The sequence below is a fragment of the Nicotiana sylvestris genome, chromosome 1 (genome assembly GCF_000393655.2).
Source record: "Nicotiana sylvestris chromosome 1, ASM39365v2, whole genome shotgun sequence".
Lineage (NCBI taxonomy): Eukaryota > Viridiplantae > Streptophyta > Magnoliopsida > Solanales > Solanaceae > Nicotiana > Nicotiana sylvestris.
In genome coordinates, this window is record NC_091057.1 from 153,268,838 (window position 1) to 153,287,684 (window position 18,847).

General features: G+C 36.1%; 4 protein-coding genes across 4 annotated transcripts; 2 read left to right on the top strand and 2 right to left on the bottom strand.

The window, feature by feature from the left end:
* Positions 1 to 2,813: 2,813 nt before the first annotated feature.
* Positions 2,814 to 6,552, bottom strand: LOC104224709 (uncharacterized). Its single transcript, XM_009776397.2, has 5 exons — positions 6,437 to 6,552; positions 5,325 to 6,016; positions 4,974 to 5,212; positions 3,921 to 4,215; positions 2,814 to 3,265 (listed from the first exon to the last, which is right to left on the bottom strand). Exons 1-5 carry the CDS (start codon positions 6,550 to 6,552, stop codon positions 2,814 to 2,816), a joined length of 1,794 nt encoding a protein of 597 aa, XP_009774699.2.
* Positions 6,553 to 8,374: 1,822 nt separating this feature from the next.
* LOC104224707 (putative B3 domain-containing protein At3g49610) lies at positions 8,375 to 8,923 on the bottom strand. The gene has a single exon (XM_009776396.2). The coding sequence runs from the start codon at positions 8,921 to 8,923 to the stop codon at positions 8,375 to 8,377; it is 549 nt and encodes a 182-aa protein (XP_009774698.1).
* Positions 8,924 to 11,101: 2,178 nt separating this feature from the next.
* Positions 11,102 to 14,940, top strand: LOC104224704 (probable F-box protein At3g61730). The gene is made up of 8 exons (XM_009776390.2): positions 11,102 to 11,164; positions 13,034 to 13,233; positions 13,336 to 13,380; positions 13,506 to 13,670; positions 13,743 to 13,790; positions 14,073 to 14,243; positions 14,529 to 14,636; positions 14,726 to 14,940. The coding sequence occupies exons 2-8, from the start codon at positions 13,089 to 13,091 to the stop codon at positions 14,806 to 14,808; spliced, it is 765 nt and encodes a 254-aa protein (XP_009774692.2). The 5' UTR covers positions 11,102 to 11,164; positions 13,034 to 13,088; the 3' UTR covers positions 14,809 to 14,940.
* Positions 14,941 to 15,266: 326 nt separating this feature from the next.
* Positions 15,267 to 17,886, top strand: LOC104224705 (putative RING-H2 finger protein ATL21A). The gene is made up of 2 exons (XM_009776391.2): positions 15,267 to 16,114; positions 17,207 to 17,886. Exons 1-2 carry the CDS (start codon positions 15,427 to 15,429, stop codon positions 17,659 to 17,661), a joined length of 1,143 nt encoding a protein of 380 aa, XP_009774693.1. The 5' UTR covers positions 15,267 to 15,426; the 3' UTR covers positions 17,662 to 17,886.
* The last annotated feature ends 961 nt before the right edge of the window (positions 17,887 to 18,847 follow it).

The window sequence follows — 18,847 nt, forward strand, 5'->3', positions numbered from 1 at the left end:
TTAGTTGAAAGGGAGGGGCTCAAGTGTGAAATTGACCATTGGGAAAGAGACTACGAGCCTCTTGAGGATAAAGCTGTTGTCGAAGTAAGTTGGGCTATATTGAACACATGCAATAACACCCTTATGGAGGTTAGCCAAGAAGGTTTTAACTTAGGTGCCGAGTTAGCAAAGATTAAGGAAACTATTGAGAAAACTCAGCAAGGCCAAAGTTTCTCTTCTCCCATGGCTGATACTCCCGAGCACGTTGAAGCTGATTCTAGTGCGGTGGATGTCCCAACTCCTTCAGATCAAGTCGAGCCTTCTGTTGCCAATGATGCTGTTTTGAACCCTTCTCGTGCTCCATAGTGAAAGCTTATTTGTGAAGTTTGACTTTTTTTTTCTTTTTTGGTGGAATATATGGGGTTAAGTTTTTGGCGATAATAAGTCCCCAGGTCCTTTCAGGGCTTTCTGCAAAAAAAAAAAAAACAATCAGTTTATAACTAAGTTCATACTTAGTTTAAACTTAATATTATAAAGTTTCTATTTCAATTCAATTCTCTCGAGTTTTTGTTATACTCTTTTTGCATTGTTTTTTTTTATATATCAGTCCAAGGTCTTGTTTTTAGTTCGCGGGTTTTTGTTCTAACCCTTTCGACTTTTTGCATTTTTAGAAATGCTTTATTAATTTCATGGATCTTTGAATCGAACATGAATTTATAAAAGAGGGCCCTTTTATATACGACATTTAATGAAGAAGACGTCTCAACTTTATAATGGTATAATTATACGAAAAGAGAAATAGGAACACACATGTTTCTTGAAATAACTTTGATAAAGTTTTCATCAAACTTTGTCAAGTTTAGATAACATCTTACATGCATTTAACTATCTTCTATTACTCTTCCATAACTGTTTTCTTTACAATATATTTGCAAAAAATAAAATCCAAGGGTTTCTTTATGACCCATGGCTAAATACTGCCTTTAACCTAAACACTGTAAGATTTTGAAATCTATATCCACTAGTGTACTCTTCACAGGTTTTTTGATCAGGCTTATGTTATTGGCTCATGACTTTGCTCTAAACTTGATATTTGATGAGTAGACTTTTAGGCTTGACTTGAAATTTAATTGTTTTCAGTCTTCTTTGCTTTCCTTATACATATATATGTATATTATATAGTCCCCCAAGTTTTTGAGCTTTGAAGTATGAAATCTCGAGCACTTGATTATTCCTTCTATGCGGTCCTTTTCTTGAAAAGGAAAAACATACGGGACTCGGAGGTACAATTTTAGATGAAGACTTCTTAACCCGTTTAAATTTCCATCAGAATAGTTGTAACCTTAGACCGGAAATTATGTTCTTTCCACGTGTCTTTTAGTTCGTAATTCATCATTTAGTGTGGTCTAGATTTTTGCCTATCATCTAAAATCATTAGTAAAATTTTAATAATTCAAATAAAAATCGTTAGTAAGGATACCTGCCCGTTGGTATTTTCTTCCCTTAGAAGTAGTATCTCTTTAGGTGAACAATATTCCAATTTGAAGGTAGAATCTTGCCATCCAACGTTTCAAGCTCGTATGCTCCTTTTCTTGCTATACCATTAACATTATAAGGCCCTTCCCAAGTTGGACGTAACTTTCCTGCATTGGCTGCCCTCGTGGATTGGAAAACTTTCTTGAGTACGTAGTCCCCAATCTTGAAATATCTGAGACGAGCTTTCCGATTGTAATACCACTCAATAACTTATTTTTGTGCTGCCATCCTTATTAGTGCATTTTCCCTTCTTTTTTCAAGCAAATCCAGGTTTACCTGCATCTCTTCTTCGTTCGATTCTTCGGTAGCTTGAATATATCTCGTACTTGTTTCTCCTACCTCGACTGGAATTAAGGCTTCAACTCCGTACACAAGTGAAAACGGTGTTTCTCCCGTACTTGTTTTTGCTGTTGTTCGGTAAGCCCATAAGACTCCAGGTAGTACCTCTGGCCAATTGCCTTTAGATTCTTCTAGTCTTTTCTTCAAGTTATTGATAATGACTTTATTTGTTGATTCAACTTGTCCATTACCCACCGGATAGTAAGGAGTTGAAGTAATCCTTTTAATTTACCAACTTTGAAAAAATTCTATGATTTGTGCACCTATAAATTGCGGGCCGTTATCACATACGGTTTCGTTTGGTACCCCGAATCGGCATATGATGTTCCGCCATATGAAGTCTCTGACCTCTTTTTCTCGTACCTGTTTGAAAGCTCCCGCTTCTACCCACTTAGTAAAATAGTCAGTAAGCACTAATAAAAATCTTACCTTGCCTTTGGCTTGTGATAGTAGACTACGATATCCATCCCCCATTTCATAAAAAGCCATGGTGCAACGACCGGATGTAATAATTCAGCTGGTCGATGCATGTTGTTACCATATCTTTGGCACTTGTCACAATTTGCCACAAAATTTTTCGCATCTTCTTCCGTTTTCGGCTAATAATAGCTGGCTCTAATCATGGTTTTTACCAAAGATCTTCCTCTAGCATGCTTTCCACAATGTCCCTCGTGTATTTCCCTCATCATGTACTCTTTTTGAGAAGGCCCGAGGCATCTTTCTAGAGGACAACTAAACATTTTTCGATAAAGATTGCCTTATTTTAAACAGTAGCGAGCAACTTTTTTGCGAAATGCTTGAGTTTTTTTCTTATCCTCAGGTAAAATTCCATGCTTCAAAAAATTGACAATCTCGTTCCTCCAATCCCAAGTTAGATTATTGTAATTTACCTCGTTTGTGTCTTGATCGAGTACTGAATGAAACAAATGAATCAAGGAAGCATTCTCTTCATTTGTCACTTATGCAGCAGATGCAAGATTAGCTAGGGCGTTTGCCTCAGCATTTTCTTCCCTTGGTATTTGCATGACTTTCCAAGTTTGAAATTGCGTAACCAAATTCCGTGCCTTTTCCAGGTATTGCTGCATCCTCGCCTCTCTGGCTGTATAAGTCCCCCGCATCTGGTTAACAACAAGCTGCGAGTCGCTTTTGATTACTATCTGCTCTATTTCAAGCTCTAGTGCTAACTCTAAACCTGCAATCACAGCTTCATATTCTGCCTCATTATTAGTGATTGGATGACACTTTATTGCTTGTCTTATGGTTTCACCCATAGGTGGTACCAGGACAATGCCCAGACCTGCTCCTTTTACATTTGATGAACCGTCAGTAAATAAGGTCCATGTACCTAGAATAGATCCGTTAAATACTTGCAGTTCCTTTTCTGCTTCTAATTGTATCCTTTGGCTAAAATCTGCCACAAAATCTGCTAAAACTTGTGATTTTATTGCAGTTCTAGTTGATATGTAATGTTATATTCACTTAGTTCTATAGCCCATTTGGCTAATCTACCAGATAATTTTTGTTTATGCAATATATTACATAAGGGGTAGGCGATTACCACTGAAATAGGATGACATTAGAAATAAGGTCTTAATTTCTTAGATGCCATAATCAAAGCTAATGCAAGTTTTTCTAAATGAGGATATCGGGTCTCAGCATCTAGCAAAGATTTTCTAACATAATAGATTGGTGATTGTTTACCTTGATTTTCTCGAACTAATACGACACTTACCGCCACTTCTTAAACTGAAAGGTAGACAAATAATTTCTCCCCATCTTTTGGTTTGGATAGAAATGGTGGATTTGACAGGTACACCTTTAAATTCTTAAGCATTTGTTGACATTCTTCAGACCATTCAAATTGGTTCTGCTTTTTTAAAGCTGAAAAGAATTTGAAGCATTTTTCTGATGACTTGGAAATAAACCTGCCTAAGGCTGCTATGTTTCCTATCAACCTTTGAACTTCTTTTTTGCTCGTGAGTATGTCTGGAATCTCTTCGATAACCATAATTTGCATAGGAGTTACTTCAATGCCACGGTTAGAACAAGAAATCCCAAGAACTTACCTGATGAGGCACCAAATGCACATTTCTCAGGATTTAACTTTATGTTGAATTTGCGAAGAATCTGAAATCTATTAGTCAAGTGTTGAATATGGTCCCCTGTTTGTTGTGATTTGACCAATATATCATCTATATACACTTCCATGGTTTTGCCTAACTGTTCTTGGAACATTTTGGTCACTAGCCTTTGGTGTGTGGCCCCAACATTCTTCAATCCGAATGACATGACTTTGTAACAGTAAGTCCCCCTATTTGTGATGAAAGAAGCTTTTTCTTCATCTAGAGGATCCATTTTAATCTGATTATATTCTGAATAGGCATATAAAAACTTAACAATTCATGCCCTGCAGTAGCATTAATTAGTTGATCTATATACGGTAATGGAAAAGAATCTTTAGGGCAAGCTTTATTTAGATCAGTATAATCTACACAAACTCGCCACTTACCATTCTTTTTAGGTACTACCACAGTATTAGCTAACCAATCTGGATACTTTACCTCGCGGCTAGACCCAATTTTTAAAAGTTTCTGCACTTCATCTTGAATCACCTAGTTTTTTAAGGAGTCTTGATTCCCTTTCTTTTGTTTGACAGGTGGATACGATGGATCTTCATTTAATTTATGGGTCATTACCACCGGTGGTATACCTGTCATGTCTGAATGGGACCAAGCAAAACAATCTGTGTTAGCTTTTAAAAATTCAATCAACTCACATTTCACTTTCTGGCTGAGGTTGGTTCCAATGTAGACTTTTCTGTCTGGCCAATGTACAAACAACACCACAGCTTCGAGTTCCTCGATCGTTGTCTTGATATTTTCAGTTTCTTCTGGTTCCCGAATAGTATCGGGCCTCGAATCTACATATGTTTTCCCATCTTCAGTTGAGGTTCGTGTTGATGTGCCCTCAACTATATTCTGTGATTGCTATTTTTCATCACTTTTTACTTTTGAATCTACCACAGAATTAATGCTTCGTGAATCTTGTTGGTCACCGCGGATTTGCCGTATCCCCTATTGTGATGGAAACTTGATAACTTGATGTAGAATAGATAGTACATTGTCCATTTCGTGAATCCATGATCTATAGAGAATCATATTGTAAGCCATATCCATTTCAACCACCTGAAATTTCATATCTTTGACGACTCTTTCTGCGAATATGGTTAGTATTATCTCCCCTTTTGTTACGACGCTCGAGTTGTCAAAACCAGATAAGGTGTGTGCCTTGGGTATTAGCTTATCATTAGCTTGCATCTCGTTTACCACTCTTAATAGAATGATATTCATGGAACTACCTGGATCAATCAAAACTCGTTTTACATTAGTGTCATGTACAAGTAAAGAGATTACCAATGCATCATTATGCGGGGTTAGCACGCCATCTGCATTTGCATCATCAAATATAACTTTCTTCTTCCAAAACCTGTCGAACTCGCTTTCCGCGTGTGACTGTAATTTTTGAAACTTTCTTTGTTGCCGTATACATTACGCCATTAATCTCTTCTCCCCCGCTTATGACATTAACCGTCCTTTTTGGTGAAGTGGGTTTAGGGGGCTCCTTCCTATTCTTCATATATGTTTGCTTCCCCTTTTCACTAAATAATTCGGTTAGATATCCTTGCTTTAATAAATTTTCAACTTTGCCTTGCAGCAATCTACAATCCACCATTTTGTGACCGTGATTGCTGTGAAACTCGCACCAAAAATCAGGATTTCGCCTATTCAGATTTGATCTTATTTCCTTTGGCCATCGTACCTTGTCTCCCATGCTCCTTAAAATAGCCACCAACTCGGAAGTGCTAACATTAAAACTGTAATCGCCGATCTTTACCTTCGAGCTTCTATCATCATCTCGCGGCTCTCGCGTGTTGCGTTCTTTTCCGAACCTTGATGATGAACCTGACTCCCTATCTCGTGATCTATGATCGTACCTCTGGTTTTCTTGTTTTGAACGAGAGTCTCTTCTTGATGGTCCCTTGTAAGGCTCGTACCTATTTTTACCGGACCTTTTTTCAGCTTCAGCTCGTCTTGTACTTACCCTTTCATCTTTTCGAGACTGAGTGATGGTATCCTCTTCTATCCGCAGTTTAGTGTTGTATCTGTTATAAACATCATTTCAAGTTGTTGCTGAAAATTCTTGTAGACATTCCTTAAGTCTTCTCGTGGCTTCTGAACTTTTCTCATTTAGATTACTAGCAAATGCCATAGCTGCCCAGTTATCAGGTACACGTGGCAACATCTTCCTCTCACGCTGGAATCTATCTACGAATTCCCTGAACAGCTCCTTATTTTATTTTGAAAATATCCCCCATTATTTTTTCAACTTTTTGAGCTTTTGAGTGTGTTTTGATAAATGAATCTACAAGCTCAGCAAAAGAATCTATAGAATTTTTGGGTAAAAGAGAGTACCATGTTAATGGTCCCTTAGTGAGTGTTTGGCCGAGTTTTTTGACCAATACTGATTTAATTTCTTGCTTGGTCAAGTCATTGCCCTTTACACCAGTTGTGAATGCAGTTACTGATCTCGTGGATCAGTTGTTCCATCATATTTCGGAATATCAAACATCTTGAATTTCTTCGGAATTGGTAGAGGAGCAACACTTGGCTTCCAAGGTTGTTGTGAGTATCTGTCCATATCTATTCCCTTGATTACAGGTGGCACTCCAGATATTTGCTCTATGCGGTCTCTCTACTCCTTGAGCGATTTCTGCAAAGTTAATACTAAATTTTGTAAATCAGAATTAACTGGGTTACCTGGTTCTCCATCACAAGATTCGTTAGGAGTTCCGCCACTGCCTGAATTAACGAGTCCTGAGCGAGGATTTTCTAGGGTGTTGTTGCTTGGAGTTATTGTTGGCGGTACAACTGGCAACTGGCTGGTAAAAGCCTAAAGAGCATTGCTGACATGTTGAGGGATTAATTTCTTTAGAGCTTCATCGATAGCTTGATCATTTGAAAGTCTATCGTTTTCATTCGATTCAGATTTGTCAGGAGACCCCTCTCGTGATTGTCGCTGAGAATGTTGTAGCGAAGGAGGGGGAGTTCTGTCACCTTGTTGGTTCAGCTGTTGTGGATCTCCTTGGAGTGGTGAATTTTATTGGTTATTGTCGTTGGCATTCAACATGATTGTTTTTGATAAAGAATCAATTTGGAAAGCAGAAGATTATCAGATTCCCGGTAACAAAACCAATTTGTTTAACCGGGAAATAGGAATTTTGGTCAATGCTTACTTTTTAGAAGAACTCGGGTTACTGATAATCAAATATTGAATAAATAAGAAGAATTGAATTAGACAATAACTGAATAAGTAAAAGAAAGCAAAGTAAATCAGTGTATTCCAATAATATTCTGTATCCTTACAAATATTATTTGTCTCTTTTTATAACTATTTCTAAGTAATACGTTTCTTTCCTATCATAACAGAGCCATTATGAGCATTTAATGGCATTAATGTAACGTTATAATTGGCAATCGTAACTGTTTCGTGAAGATTCTGTAGTTTTCCATTATTGATGCTTATTAATCACGAATAATACGTATTTGTACTTTTTGCTATCCAGGTTCACTCCTCCGATGTCTCTTCAAATTATCAAGAGGTCCGAATAACCGTTCCTTCTTGTTTTCTATAATCTTTACCCACGCCTGTTAAGGTTCGTGCCTCTTCGACTATTCTTTGCCACCTGTCATTCTGTTATTGATCCACGTATCTTGACGTGTCCGTACTTAATTAATTCCAAATGTTAACTTGATTTTTCCCAATACAGGAGTATTCAAATAAGAAAGATATAAGTTTGTGTATCGAATTGACAAACGAGTATAAGTTTAACCGATCACGAGGCCATTTTGCCTTTGTAATATTTCACAACGCAATGCAAATGTGCTCTACACCCTTTTTTTCTGTGGGATTTTCCCCTTGTTTGGGTATTTGATATTTGATTGAAACGTTCTCACTTTCATTCTAGATTACACGTGGAAAGGAAATAAATTCAATCCTTTTTGTATGCATAATACTCCCTTTGTTTCATAGAAATTGACCAATTTACTTTTGGCACGCCTATTAAGAAAATACTAAATTCTATATAAAAATATCTAGTATGACTAAACTACCCTTAATTAAATATTTAATGTGAGGAGTAAGGAAGCTTTTTAGGGATATGTACATAAAGGTAATTTTGTAAAAACAAATTGCATTCTTTCTTGATTATATAAATGAACACTTATTTTGGACCAAAATAAAAAAGTAAATTGGTCACTTATTGTGGAAGTGAATTTTAGCGTCATCTAATGTACATTTATGCCCTCCAAAGATGATCATACTTGTAAAAACTGTTCATAATTATGAATTAGGCATCAAGAATACTATCTTCTCAAAATAATATTTACTATCTTAAAGATAAAATTACGATGAAAAAGGCAAAAGGTAAAAGGCAAAAGGGAAAAAATTCTACATGGAAATCCTAGTTCTTAATGATATTTATAGCAAAACACAATTTCAAATCAATTCGGAAGTGCCAGAGATCAACTGTATCTCCCTTTTGAAGATTGTTAGCTTCCACAAGATTGTTCCATCCTTTGTTAAGCACAAATCTCTTCAAGCTTTGCCATCTGGTGAACTTCATCTTATGAAAGTTACCGTCTTGATCCATTACTTTGACCTCAAAACTTTTATTTTTATCATCGTTCTCTAACTTGATTCTCTCCTCTTCACTCAAGTTCTTGAGTAGTTCTTTGTCGAATGTACCCGGAATTAAGAGCCTGCTCAAATCAGGGTTGATGTCTGAATCCTCTGCCTTCTTCCTTCCGATGTAAACCAGTCGACTCCCTCCGGCAAGTCGAATAGCCTGACACATATTTGTTGGAGGCAAATTCTCTTGTAATGCCGCTTCTTGTTCTTGTTCTTGTTCATGTTTAACGTTGCATGGGTAAATGCGTGTTCCAAATAGCTTTATGGTCTTCGGCTTCTCCTCCACTTCAATTTCTTTCCCAAAGAGTTTTATTCGAGTCATGGCTCAATTGATGTTGTTGGAAGTGTAAACTTTGCATGTTATATATAGAGGGGGTTAGCTTGCATCCTAGCGTTATGTTTTTTCCTATTTGATCTGGATTCGGAAAAGTTGTTTTGTGTGTCTACCGTTAGCAACAATCCCATGCATATAAGAATTAGGAAAGATATATTACCGCGTCCAAAAATTCCTAGTTAAAGAAAACAGAAGAAATTTTCCAGAAAATAATACATATATTGGATTAAAATTACACAAGTGCCTATAAAGTTCCCAAAACATGGGCTTCAGGCCTAGTGACGCAAGCACCAGAGTAATGGGGGAGAAATTCAAAATTAGCATGATTTGCAACTGCTATAAAAATTAGCCATTTTTTTAAAATTATTCGTAATTTAGCCACTTTTTTACGTGGTAATAATATTTGGACAAAAATACCTTAAGTTAAAATTCGAAAAAAAATTCAGCATAATATATTGGATTTTGAACTTTTTACATAGGTAATTTCAGCATAATGTATTGTAGTTCAAAATATCCTGTATGTGAATTTCACCGCAATTCGCTGGAGTTTGAATTCTTTCAAGTTACACTCCAGCATAATATGTTGAAATTCGTATACAAGGTGTCTTTGAAGTTTGCAAGAGTTTTATAATCCAGCATATTATGTTGAATTTTTTTCGTATTTGGTAAGGGTGTTTTTGTCTAGATTTTATCTCCGCATAAGATAGTGGACGCTAGCTATTTTTTAATTACCAGTCGAAAATTGGCTAGCCCATGCTATTTTGACGAGTAATGAGAACCTAACAGGCCGAGACATACAAGGGTTATTATTATTTTTAGCCCGCAGCAGAAACTATTTACATCTGGGTTGCCGAAAAAGTATATAAAATTTGTATAATTTTGTATATAACGTACAGTATATATATATATACACATACATACATACAAAAAATATACAAATTTTATACATTTTCCGGCTATTATTCTTACAGCGGCTATAGAGGGGTATTGTCACTTTTAGCCCGCACTAGAAATTATTTACATCTGGTAGCCGAAAAAGTGTATAAAATTTGTAATTTTTTTTGTATATAATATACATAATGTATATATACAAATTTCATATATTTTGGGAAATTATTTTTACAACGGCTATGCACGGTTATTTTTCCTAAAATAAATTAAGGAAATTACCGGCTATGTCCATTTATAAGTAGCTCATTACAAAAATTGGCCAATTGATAAAATATTACTAATATTAGCCAAATAGCTATTTGTAGCAAAAAAATATCAAATTTTTGTTTTGTTTTGAGTGGGTGTTATTAGAATAGATTGGGCACAACTTAAGGAGCTTGAATCTAAGTTTTGGGATAATTTGGTGAAGTTTTGAGGTGGTTTGAATTGAAAATTCGAAGTAAAAGCTGAACATGAAAAAAATAATACGTGTATCACACTGTGTATCACACTGTGTATCACATATGTATCAATTGTGTATCACATGTATATTCATGTATACCTGTGTGTGAGATACATGCGTGATACATGTTTCGCAGAAGACTTTTTTGAATTCGATTTAATTATGAATTTTGATACAAAACCAGTCCAAATCACCTCCAATCTTCCTCAAATTTTGTATATTGACTTATCTTTATATTTTGAATGAATTTCAACTATGCCCATTGAAAAAGTTCCTTTTTTTGTTTAGATTTTTGGAATATTGTATAGATTTTTGTATTTCATCACCTTATTTGCTACCCCGTCCATGAATTTCCTTTCCGTCTTGTATCTAATGTTGCTAATCACGCTTACAAATATGGAAGGTGATTTTTGCATGTGATTCTTTGATAGAAAGAACCCTATTATTTGGTTTTTCAATTTTTGTTGGCTAGTTTTGGTGAGTCTATGACTAATGGCTAGAGGTTGGTAAGTTGAGATTTATTTGGGATATTTGTGTAAGTTTCCCAATAAATTAAAGAGAAAAGGGCCGAGATCCGTGTTCGATGGGCCTGAAGCCCAGAGTACTGATGAAGCTCCAGTGTCCTCCCTCATGCAAAGAAAGCGTCTGTAGTTTGAATTCTAGTGTTGGCGCGCCTATAAATAGCTAATAGGCCTTCAGTTCAAACTAAGCAGAGTCATTTCAAATCTAAGAGATACAGAACTCACCATGGGTAAACGAATGAGAAGAACCAGAACGCTCTGTTGCTGCGTATCTCCTCGAGTTTCACATCTCACTCCTCACGCTATCTTCTCCTGGTTCTCTCTCTCTCTCTCTCTCTCTCTCTCTCCAAATTTGTATTGTGTATATCTAGAAAACAGGTAATTCGATTGGAAAAGAATTTTGAAGCGGAAGCTTTTGTGATTTTTATATCAGTTTAGTGCACTAAGTTATGTGAATTCAAAAGCGAAACGAATTGAATTTTGTGCTTAAGTTCAGCTGCTTCGCTTATACTGATGCCTGTAATGCGGCAACTGTCAAATTCTTATTGATTGAGATTTTGCAGTTCAATACTCTCTGGTCGAAATATTTGAGCGAGAAGCAATTTATCTTTGAATATTAGTTAAAATTTGATAGCCGAAATTTCTCCTGTAGTCGAATCTATTGCTTCTGTGAGAAGGCAATGCGATACTGTATTACTCCAATAGATTTCTCTTAGCTCCAGCGCATATTTTATTGTATCTAGAAGATAAGTAATCCGATCGGTAAAAACAGTTGAATAGATGCTTTGTACTTTCTCAATCAATTTGATGCTCTATGATTATATGAATTTGAACCCGGACCAAATTGAATTTTGAGCTAAAATTCAGCTGCTCTGCTTATTTCGATGTGTGTTATGACGCAACTGTTGAATGCGTATTATTGATCGAACAGTTCAGTGCTCTCTCTGAGTTGGAAATCAATTCATTTATTAATATTAGCTACATTTTGATAACTGATATATTACGCCTGCAATCGAATATATTGTTTCTGTAAGAAGGCGATTCGATCTCTCTGACGCTGCATATTTCTACAGTATGATATACTGCTATTAAAATCATCATCATTAGACTCTTTCTGTTGCGGCGTATTTCTATTTTATGTATCTAGAAGATAAGAAACGATTGAGAATACATTTGAAATTAAGGTTTTCTGATTTCTCAATCAGTTCAATGCTCTAGGTTCCATGGATTAAATAGCTAAACATGTTAAAATTCTGAGCAAAATTCAGTTGCTCTGCATATTGCGATCCATGTTGTGCTGCAACTGTCAATGCGTACATCTAGGGCTGTCAAATTTGGCCCAAGCCCAAATGACCCGCCCAACCCGCCCAAGGTTGAGTTGGTTATTGACCCGCCCATTTATTGAACTTAACCCATCTTGACCCAACCCATCTCAACTCATTTAAAGTTCGGCTAATTTTTAGCCCAAATTAATCCACGAGTAAGTTTGTCAAAATATCTTAGAAATAATTTTATTTTTTGTTTAATATTTTAAATATGACCATAACAAAAGCAAAAAAACTTTATTTAGTAATTATACAATTTATAAGAAAATAACACATATTAATTAAAGTTTAATAAGAGTTGGGCGGGTTGGGTTATGACCCGAATTTTAACCCATCTTGACCCAACCCATCTTAGCCCAAGTAACTTTTGGGCGGGTCATTTGACCCGCCCAATTATTGACTCAACCCATTTTGACCTGCCCAAAATTGACCCAACCCGCCCATTTGACACCCCTATGTACATCGATTGAGGCTTTACATTTGAATGCTCTTTGATCCAAATTTTAGCTTCGAAAAGCACTTCGTTTTAATTTATCAGTTCAGGAATGAGTTTAGAAGTATTCTGGTTCGTGGATAACCGTAAGGTTTTGAATGTACAAGACTACAAGTTCAAGGGAATTTCTAATGGCTATCCTACTTTTGACGTCAGTTTAGCCTCTGTGATACAGCGAATCAAAATCAAATGGTTTGTTATATCGCAGAAGTCAATATTGCTATGAACTCTAGAATATTAGCTGCTTTGTTTAATTAATATCATCCGCATGATCATGAACACTACTGAGATTATATTATCATATGGTAGTTATCAAGTTACTCTTGAATGTTGAAACTGAGTTTATGCCAATTTGAATTCCATAAGGTACGAAGAGGATCTGTGGACAGAGATAGCTAAGGTCTTGGATGGAAAATCTTTGATGATGCTTTCAGCAACTAGCAAGTGGTTCCGTAGTATCATTATGGAGGACAGCATATGGAAATATGCATGCTTGCGAGACCTCCAGGTTCCCGATCCTGGAAAAGTATCTTTCAAATGGATCAACTTATATGCAGCAGCCTTTAGTAAGTAGTTTCTCGTTTTACAGTGAGTTTGACAACTTAATTGAGAAATGACATCAAAAGTGTCTTGTTCTCTACTATAACAAATTAATTTATTCGTTGCAGATGGATGCCACTCTTACAAGTTCCGCCAGCAGGAGAAGCATATTGGTATGACCTCTCCTGCAGTTTCGCTTTTATATGGTGGATTTTGGTATTAACACTAAGCACGGCTGTGCTGACAATTTCTGTCAATGGTTGGTGACCCCTTTAATTTGTTTGAACAAAATGATCAGACTGGATGCGCATTGGAGCATTTTCCTTTGACTCGCAAAATGCACTCCTGACAAATAATTTGATCCTTCCCTTGAAAATCCATAAGGAGAAGACAACAGAGAAGATGTTGGAGTCAAATGGGTGCTGTGTGGTCAGAAATATCAAGAGTGGAATCTGGATTGCTGGTAAATTCGTGATTGTGCAATATAATTTCTTATCATCATGACTTTTAAACCCCTGTTCATTGGGTTTTCCAGATTTGCAGCTTGTTCGTTGTCCAGTCTGTGACCTCAACACATGTGATGGTAAGCTGATTGTGTATTCAGTTAATATTTTAGAAAGGAAGGACAAGGTTAGTGTCCTTCAGGATCTTAATCAGTAATGGAGGTTTTCCACTAAATCTGCAGCAAATTGAATGGTCGCCACTTTATATTAGTGCAAATTAAATTATTCCACAGTCCGCCCTTTTGGGTTTTGCCCATTCACCTAGGGACTCCACCCCCTGGATTAATTCCTTCGATTGTTTGTCCTATCTATCTGAAGTGATACCAAAGCTGCTTAAAGATTTGGATCATGTGTTATTACAGGAACAATGCAGGTATTAGATGCAAGACATATTGAACTGTTCCTAAGTGAAGGATACCAGGATGGAAGCTGGGACTATGAATTGCTGGGTTCCCACGATGTGAAGAAGCAAGCTGATGGAGCATCTGCTGGTATATTTGATATCAAACATCTCAAAGACTGCTCAACTTCTGGTAAGTTCAGCAGTAAAAATCAGTGACATAGTTACCAGTTACTGTTAGTTTTTCCAACACAATCAATTTCAAAATCAAACTTCCAAAATATAGAATCTTCGTGCTGGGACCTTCTTGGGTTCTTCATGCATTAGTACAAGAATTCATCAATTTTTCAGCACGTAGATAATTCATAGTCACAAGAAATCATTGGAGACAACTCCTCGTATAAAGAACAATAGACTGGGACTTATTCTTGATATGAAATTTGATTTTATCCTGTGTGATTTATAAATGCATGTTCAGCTGTCCTTAATCTCAAGTCATGGGTAGGAAAGCCCAAGGATTGGCAACCAAAAGCTATGATAGCCCCTTATGCAGTTGCAGTCAACACAAATTTGCAAGAGAATGAAGGTATATTTTCCCTGGTTTCTGCAACTTTCATGAGTGACAAACTGTCCCTTATCTCTCACCCAGTACTTACTGTTACATTGTGGTGGCAGGTCTTCACATAAAATTCCATACCATGAAGTCCGGGAAGAATGGTGAAATTGTTTCAATGAGAATATGTGAGCAGCTCCTGTGATTTTGTCAAATTCTGCCAAGTCTAATCTTACTGTCTACAAAACCATAGTTCATTTTTCCAGCAAATATCAGCTATAACTCCATAAATACAACAAGCAGCCCACTATCGACAAGTTTCAGATGGGTTGTAAGTTGTAACCCGCCAAGTATACCTAGCAAATTAAAAGAATATATATACTATTTGTTAGTAAATGATTCTTGTTTGTAAAAGTATTACTTACTAGCCAAATTAGCACAGGCAAAATTCGTAATCTGCAGCCTGAACTTTTTTTATGGCTTATTCTTTCTTTTCCTCTAACAGAAGCGACCTAATAATAAATAAATGGAATTTGTAAGCTTTAACTTGTTCTGAGTTCCCAAAGGCAGTATTTTAAAGGAAGTTGAACTGTTAACATCATCTTATCTGTTTATACATCGTACAACTTGGATTTTATAACATCTTTGGCGTGTCAACGAACTTGAACTTATGACTTTTTAAACAACGTGATAAGTTAACGAAATTCTCTATGCTTTGCTATTGGCTATTGCTGATAGCGGTTTGATCTTTGATATACATGAGCAAACTGCTATATATTCCTGATGGCAGTTTCTCCCTATCCAAATTGACTTTTTGAAATACATGGGCAATCTGAAATTCATCATTTTCTCTTGTCTCCTTTGTTCAACTGTTTATGCAAGACATGATTATCCGGATTTCATTTGTGGGAACAACCACTTTGACATACGATTCCCTTTTGCATTAGAAGGCCAGAACTTTCAGAACAGTGGCTATCCTGGTTTCACTCTTAAATGTAGCAATAAAGGCAGAGTAATTCTAAGTCTTCCAGGTGCAGGAGATTTTTATGTACGTGATATCGACTACCTCACCCAACAAATACAGCTCTACGATCCATCTAATTGCCTCCCAAAACGGCTGTTCAATTTCAACACTTATTCTCCTTCTTCACCTTTCAAAGCTGTTTCCCACCGAAAATATACTTTCTTGACCTGTTCAACAAATTCAGTTTCGTCTCTGTTCAATGTCATTGGTTGTCTAAGCAACTCCACCACTTCTACTTTAGCTACTTCTTCAACGAGTCTTGCAAGCCAAATGACAAGTTTGTATAACTGTAGCATAATGAACACTTCGTCTGTTCCTGTTTCTTGGACTTCTCAATACGAAACAGATTTTTCAACTGACCTTAATAACGATCTTGTGTTAACATGGGATGAACCAAACTGCCAAGAGTGTGAAGCAAAACAAGGTGTTTGTGGGTTCAGGAATGCCACTAGCGGAGAAATTCAATGCTTTGATAGTCCTGGGACAGGTAAATATTTTCTCCTTTAGAGTCTCCTTTCGTTTCTTCTTCTGTATTTTCGTTTGGGTAGCTAGGAGTAGAATCAATCAATAGATTACGCCTCAATCTCAATCTTTTTGGGTTACTATACGAGTCCTTCTATATCTGGATTGGTAATAGTTAAATTATACCTCTACATCGGCCATCAACCAATGTAATTTTTTTTTTTTTTTTTTTTTTTAAGATCTAGCTTAGGACAAACTATACTAGGCAATCACGTAGGAGAAGCTCAAGGATAGGTGAGAGTATTCGAAGAAAATAATCAAGGTGGTTAAAGGACTTTTTGACTTTGATTTCGTAGGATATTATAAGGGAATGGAAAAGGATAGCTTTAGGTGAGCTTTTTGAGTAAGGTCGGTTTATAAGGTGATGCGGAAATAAACTAAAGCATAATACTAATCATGATGTTTGAATCTTGTATGGATTGTCTCTCACCCATTTTTGTATTCACCACCAACGTTAATAAGTGCATTTGACAAATTTGAAAGGCCAGGCTGCCCCCGTTTTATTTTAATACAGTAGTCAAATGTCAATCCTTATGGAGAAGCTGACTTCTATTTAAGTGGCTAAGATTATTCCCCAACTTACGAATCGTGATTGATTGAGATCGTGCAGAAGATGAAAATGTATCATGTATGTCATTTTATCACTTCCGTATAGATCGTAACAATTCAATAAATTGATCTTATTGATTTTAGATTGTACCACTGGCTTGTAAAGAAAATAACGATTTAACTTGACATATAAAATATAGAGTATTACTTTTGGATAACATTTTATATCCTGTATGAAATGTTATATGACTCAACACCTTGCAGTATATGTAATTCAATTGTGATACTTACGGGTGCAATGACAAGCTCACCAAAAGTTGGTTCTGATAATTTTGAGTATCAAATTCGAAAACGGTAAGATTAATTAGTGAAATAGTCCAATAACTTCATATAATAGCAATGTTATTAACAATGATGAAGCCAATGTTACTAAATTTTAGGCTCAATAAAAATAAAATAAAATAAAATATGCCAACAGTTTTGCCTAAAGTTACCATTTCATTTGCAGGCAGCAACCGGGGTCTACAAATTGCCAAATTTATTGCATTAACCTTACTTATTCCAGCTATCACATGTGCATTGGGAGTATCATGTTACATCTGCTTGGATTATAGCCGATACAGCCGCGCCATGGCTGCAGTTCGGAACACCGCCGCTGCAATCCAGAACGCCACCAACAGAACAACCGTAGCACCACAACCGGCAGTGACCGCCGGCCTCGACGATTCGACAATCGAGTCCTACACAAAAGTAGTCCTTGGAGAGAGCAGGAGAGTTCCAGGGCCAAATCAAATGACTTGCCCAATATGCCTGGCGGAATACAATCCTAAAGAGACAGTTAAGAGCATACCTGAGTGTGAACATTGCTTCCACGCTGAATGTATTGGTGAATGGTTAAAGATTAATGGTACTTGTCCTGTTTGCAGAAACAATCCTTCTCCTGCTCATTTTAGTTCTTTATAACACATGTAATTTGTTTACATTTCGCATTTCAAAATCAATGTTGTAAGTTCCAATTCAAAGTTGTACATATGCTTACAGAACGTTTGTTAAGATCATTGTGGTTCAGTGCTAATTTCTTTACTTCTTAAGAAGCTTAGCTAGTTCTCCTCAGATATTTTGTTCACATGCCCATGACTAAAGATTGAATTTTTCATTATTTATATGAAAGTCTTTCATCTTTTGATTCGATTTTCCCATAGTGTATTCTACTTTTTTCTTGGATTAATTCTTTTTCTGATGATCGAGATACAACTTTAATAAAAAAATATACCTTGGTTATATTTTGTCTCAATCAAAACGAAGGTACTTAAATTTCACATTCAAAAGTGATAAGCATGTCACACACACACACAAACACACACTCTCTCTCAAGTTTTCAATTAATCGCTAATTACACACCTTTCAAATCACCATTTCCTTTCTTTCCCTACTCTGCTCTTTTGAACTAGCTATTATATTTAGGATGGCGGGTCTTCACATAAAGTTCCCTGCCATGAAGTGCGAGAAGAATGGTGAAACTGTTTCAATCAGAACATATGGGCAGCTCTTATAATTTTGCTATATAATGGCAAGTTTAATCTTTCTCTCTACAAACTCAGAGTTTATTATTCCTAACGGTCGATGAAGTTGAATGAAGACCACGGGAAACCACGATATCAGTTAGCAAATATAGATGATTTTTTCTTATCTGTCTAACCTTTGGTAGGCCCAAGTTGACTTGCAACCTTCATTAGAAAAAAAAAATACTAGCAAATATCAGATATAACCCGATAGATGATGCAATTGCTCCATTTTCAACAGGTTGCAAATTGGGTACTCCGCCACGTTATACCTAGCAAATTCAAACAAATGTAATATAATGCTGTTGCCAAGCCATTCTCGTTTTGTATATATTATTAATACCATTCACATTAGTCACAGGCAAAGTTCATATTCTGTAGTTTAATCTCCTTATGGTTTGTGCTTTCTTGTATCCATTGAAGCAACTTAAAGATAAACTAATGGAACTTTTTAATCATTTACTTGCTAGTATGAGTTTACGAATACAGTGTTTTCAAGGAAATGGAGCACTTAAAATTTTTTCCATTTGCTAATAATCATTCAATCAATGAATTATTTGTATTTGTTCTGCTTATTCAGGCTCATA

Bases quoted from the DNA above. Each gene is read 5' to 3' on its own strand.
- LOC104224709 (XM_009776397.2), bottom strand. From the start codon at position 6,552: ATGGACAGATACTCACAACAACCTTGGAAGCCAAGTGTTGCTCCTCTA. The intron at 5,213-5,324 runs GTTATATTTGAT...TGATTGATCCAG, and splicing joins ACAGGTTTTGGAAGAAGAAA to GTAGTTCCATGAATATCATT. The intron at 3,266-3,920 runs GTAAGTTCTTGG...ATTTTGTGGCAG, and splicing joins TGCATTTGGTGCCTCATCAG to ATTTTAGCCAAAGGATACAA.
- LOC104224707 (XM_009776396.2), bottom strand. From the start codon at position 8,923: ATGACTCGAATAAAACTCTTTGGGAAAGAAATTGAAGTGGAGGAGAAG.
- LOC104224704 (XM_009776390.2), top strand. From the start codon at position 13,089: ATGATGCTTTCAGCAACTAGCAAGTGGTTCCGTAGTATCATTATGGAG. The intron at 13,671-13,742 runs GTAAATTCGTGA...TGGGTTTTCCAG, and splicing joins GAGTGGAATCTGGATTGCTG to ATTTGCAGCTTGTTCGTTGT. The intron at 13,791-14,072 runs GTAAGCTGATTG...GTGTTATTACAG, and splicing joins TGACCTCAACACATGTGATG to GAACAATGCAGGTATTAGAT.
- LOC104224705 (XM_009776391.2), top strand. From the start codon at position 15,427: ATGGGCAATCTGAAATTCATCATTTTCTCTTGTCTCCTTTGTTCAACT. The intron at 16,115-17,206 runs GTAAATATTTTC...TTTCATTTGCAG, and splicing joins CTTTGATAGTCCTGGGACAG to GCAGCAACCGGGGTCTACAA.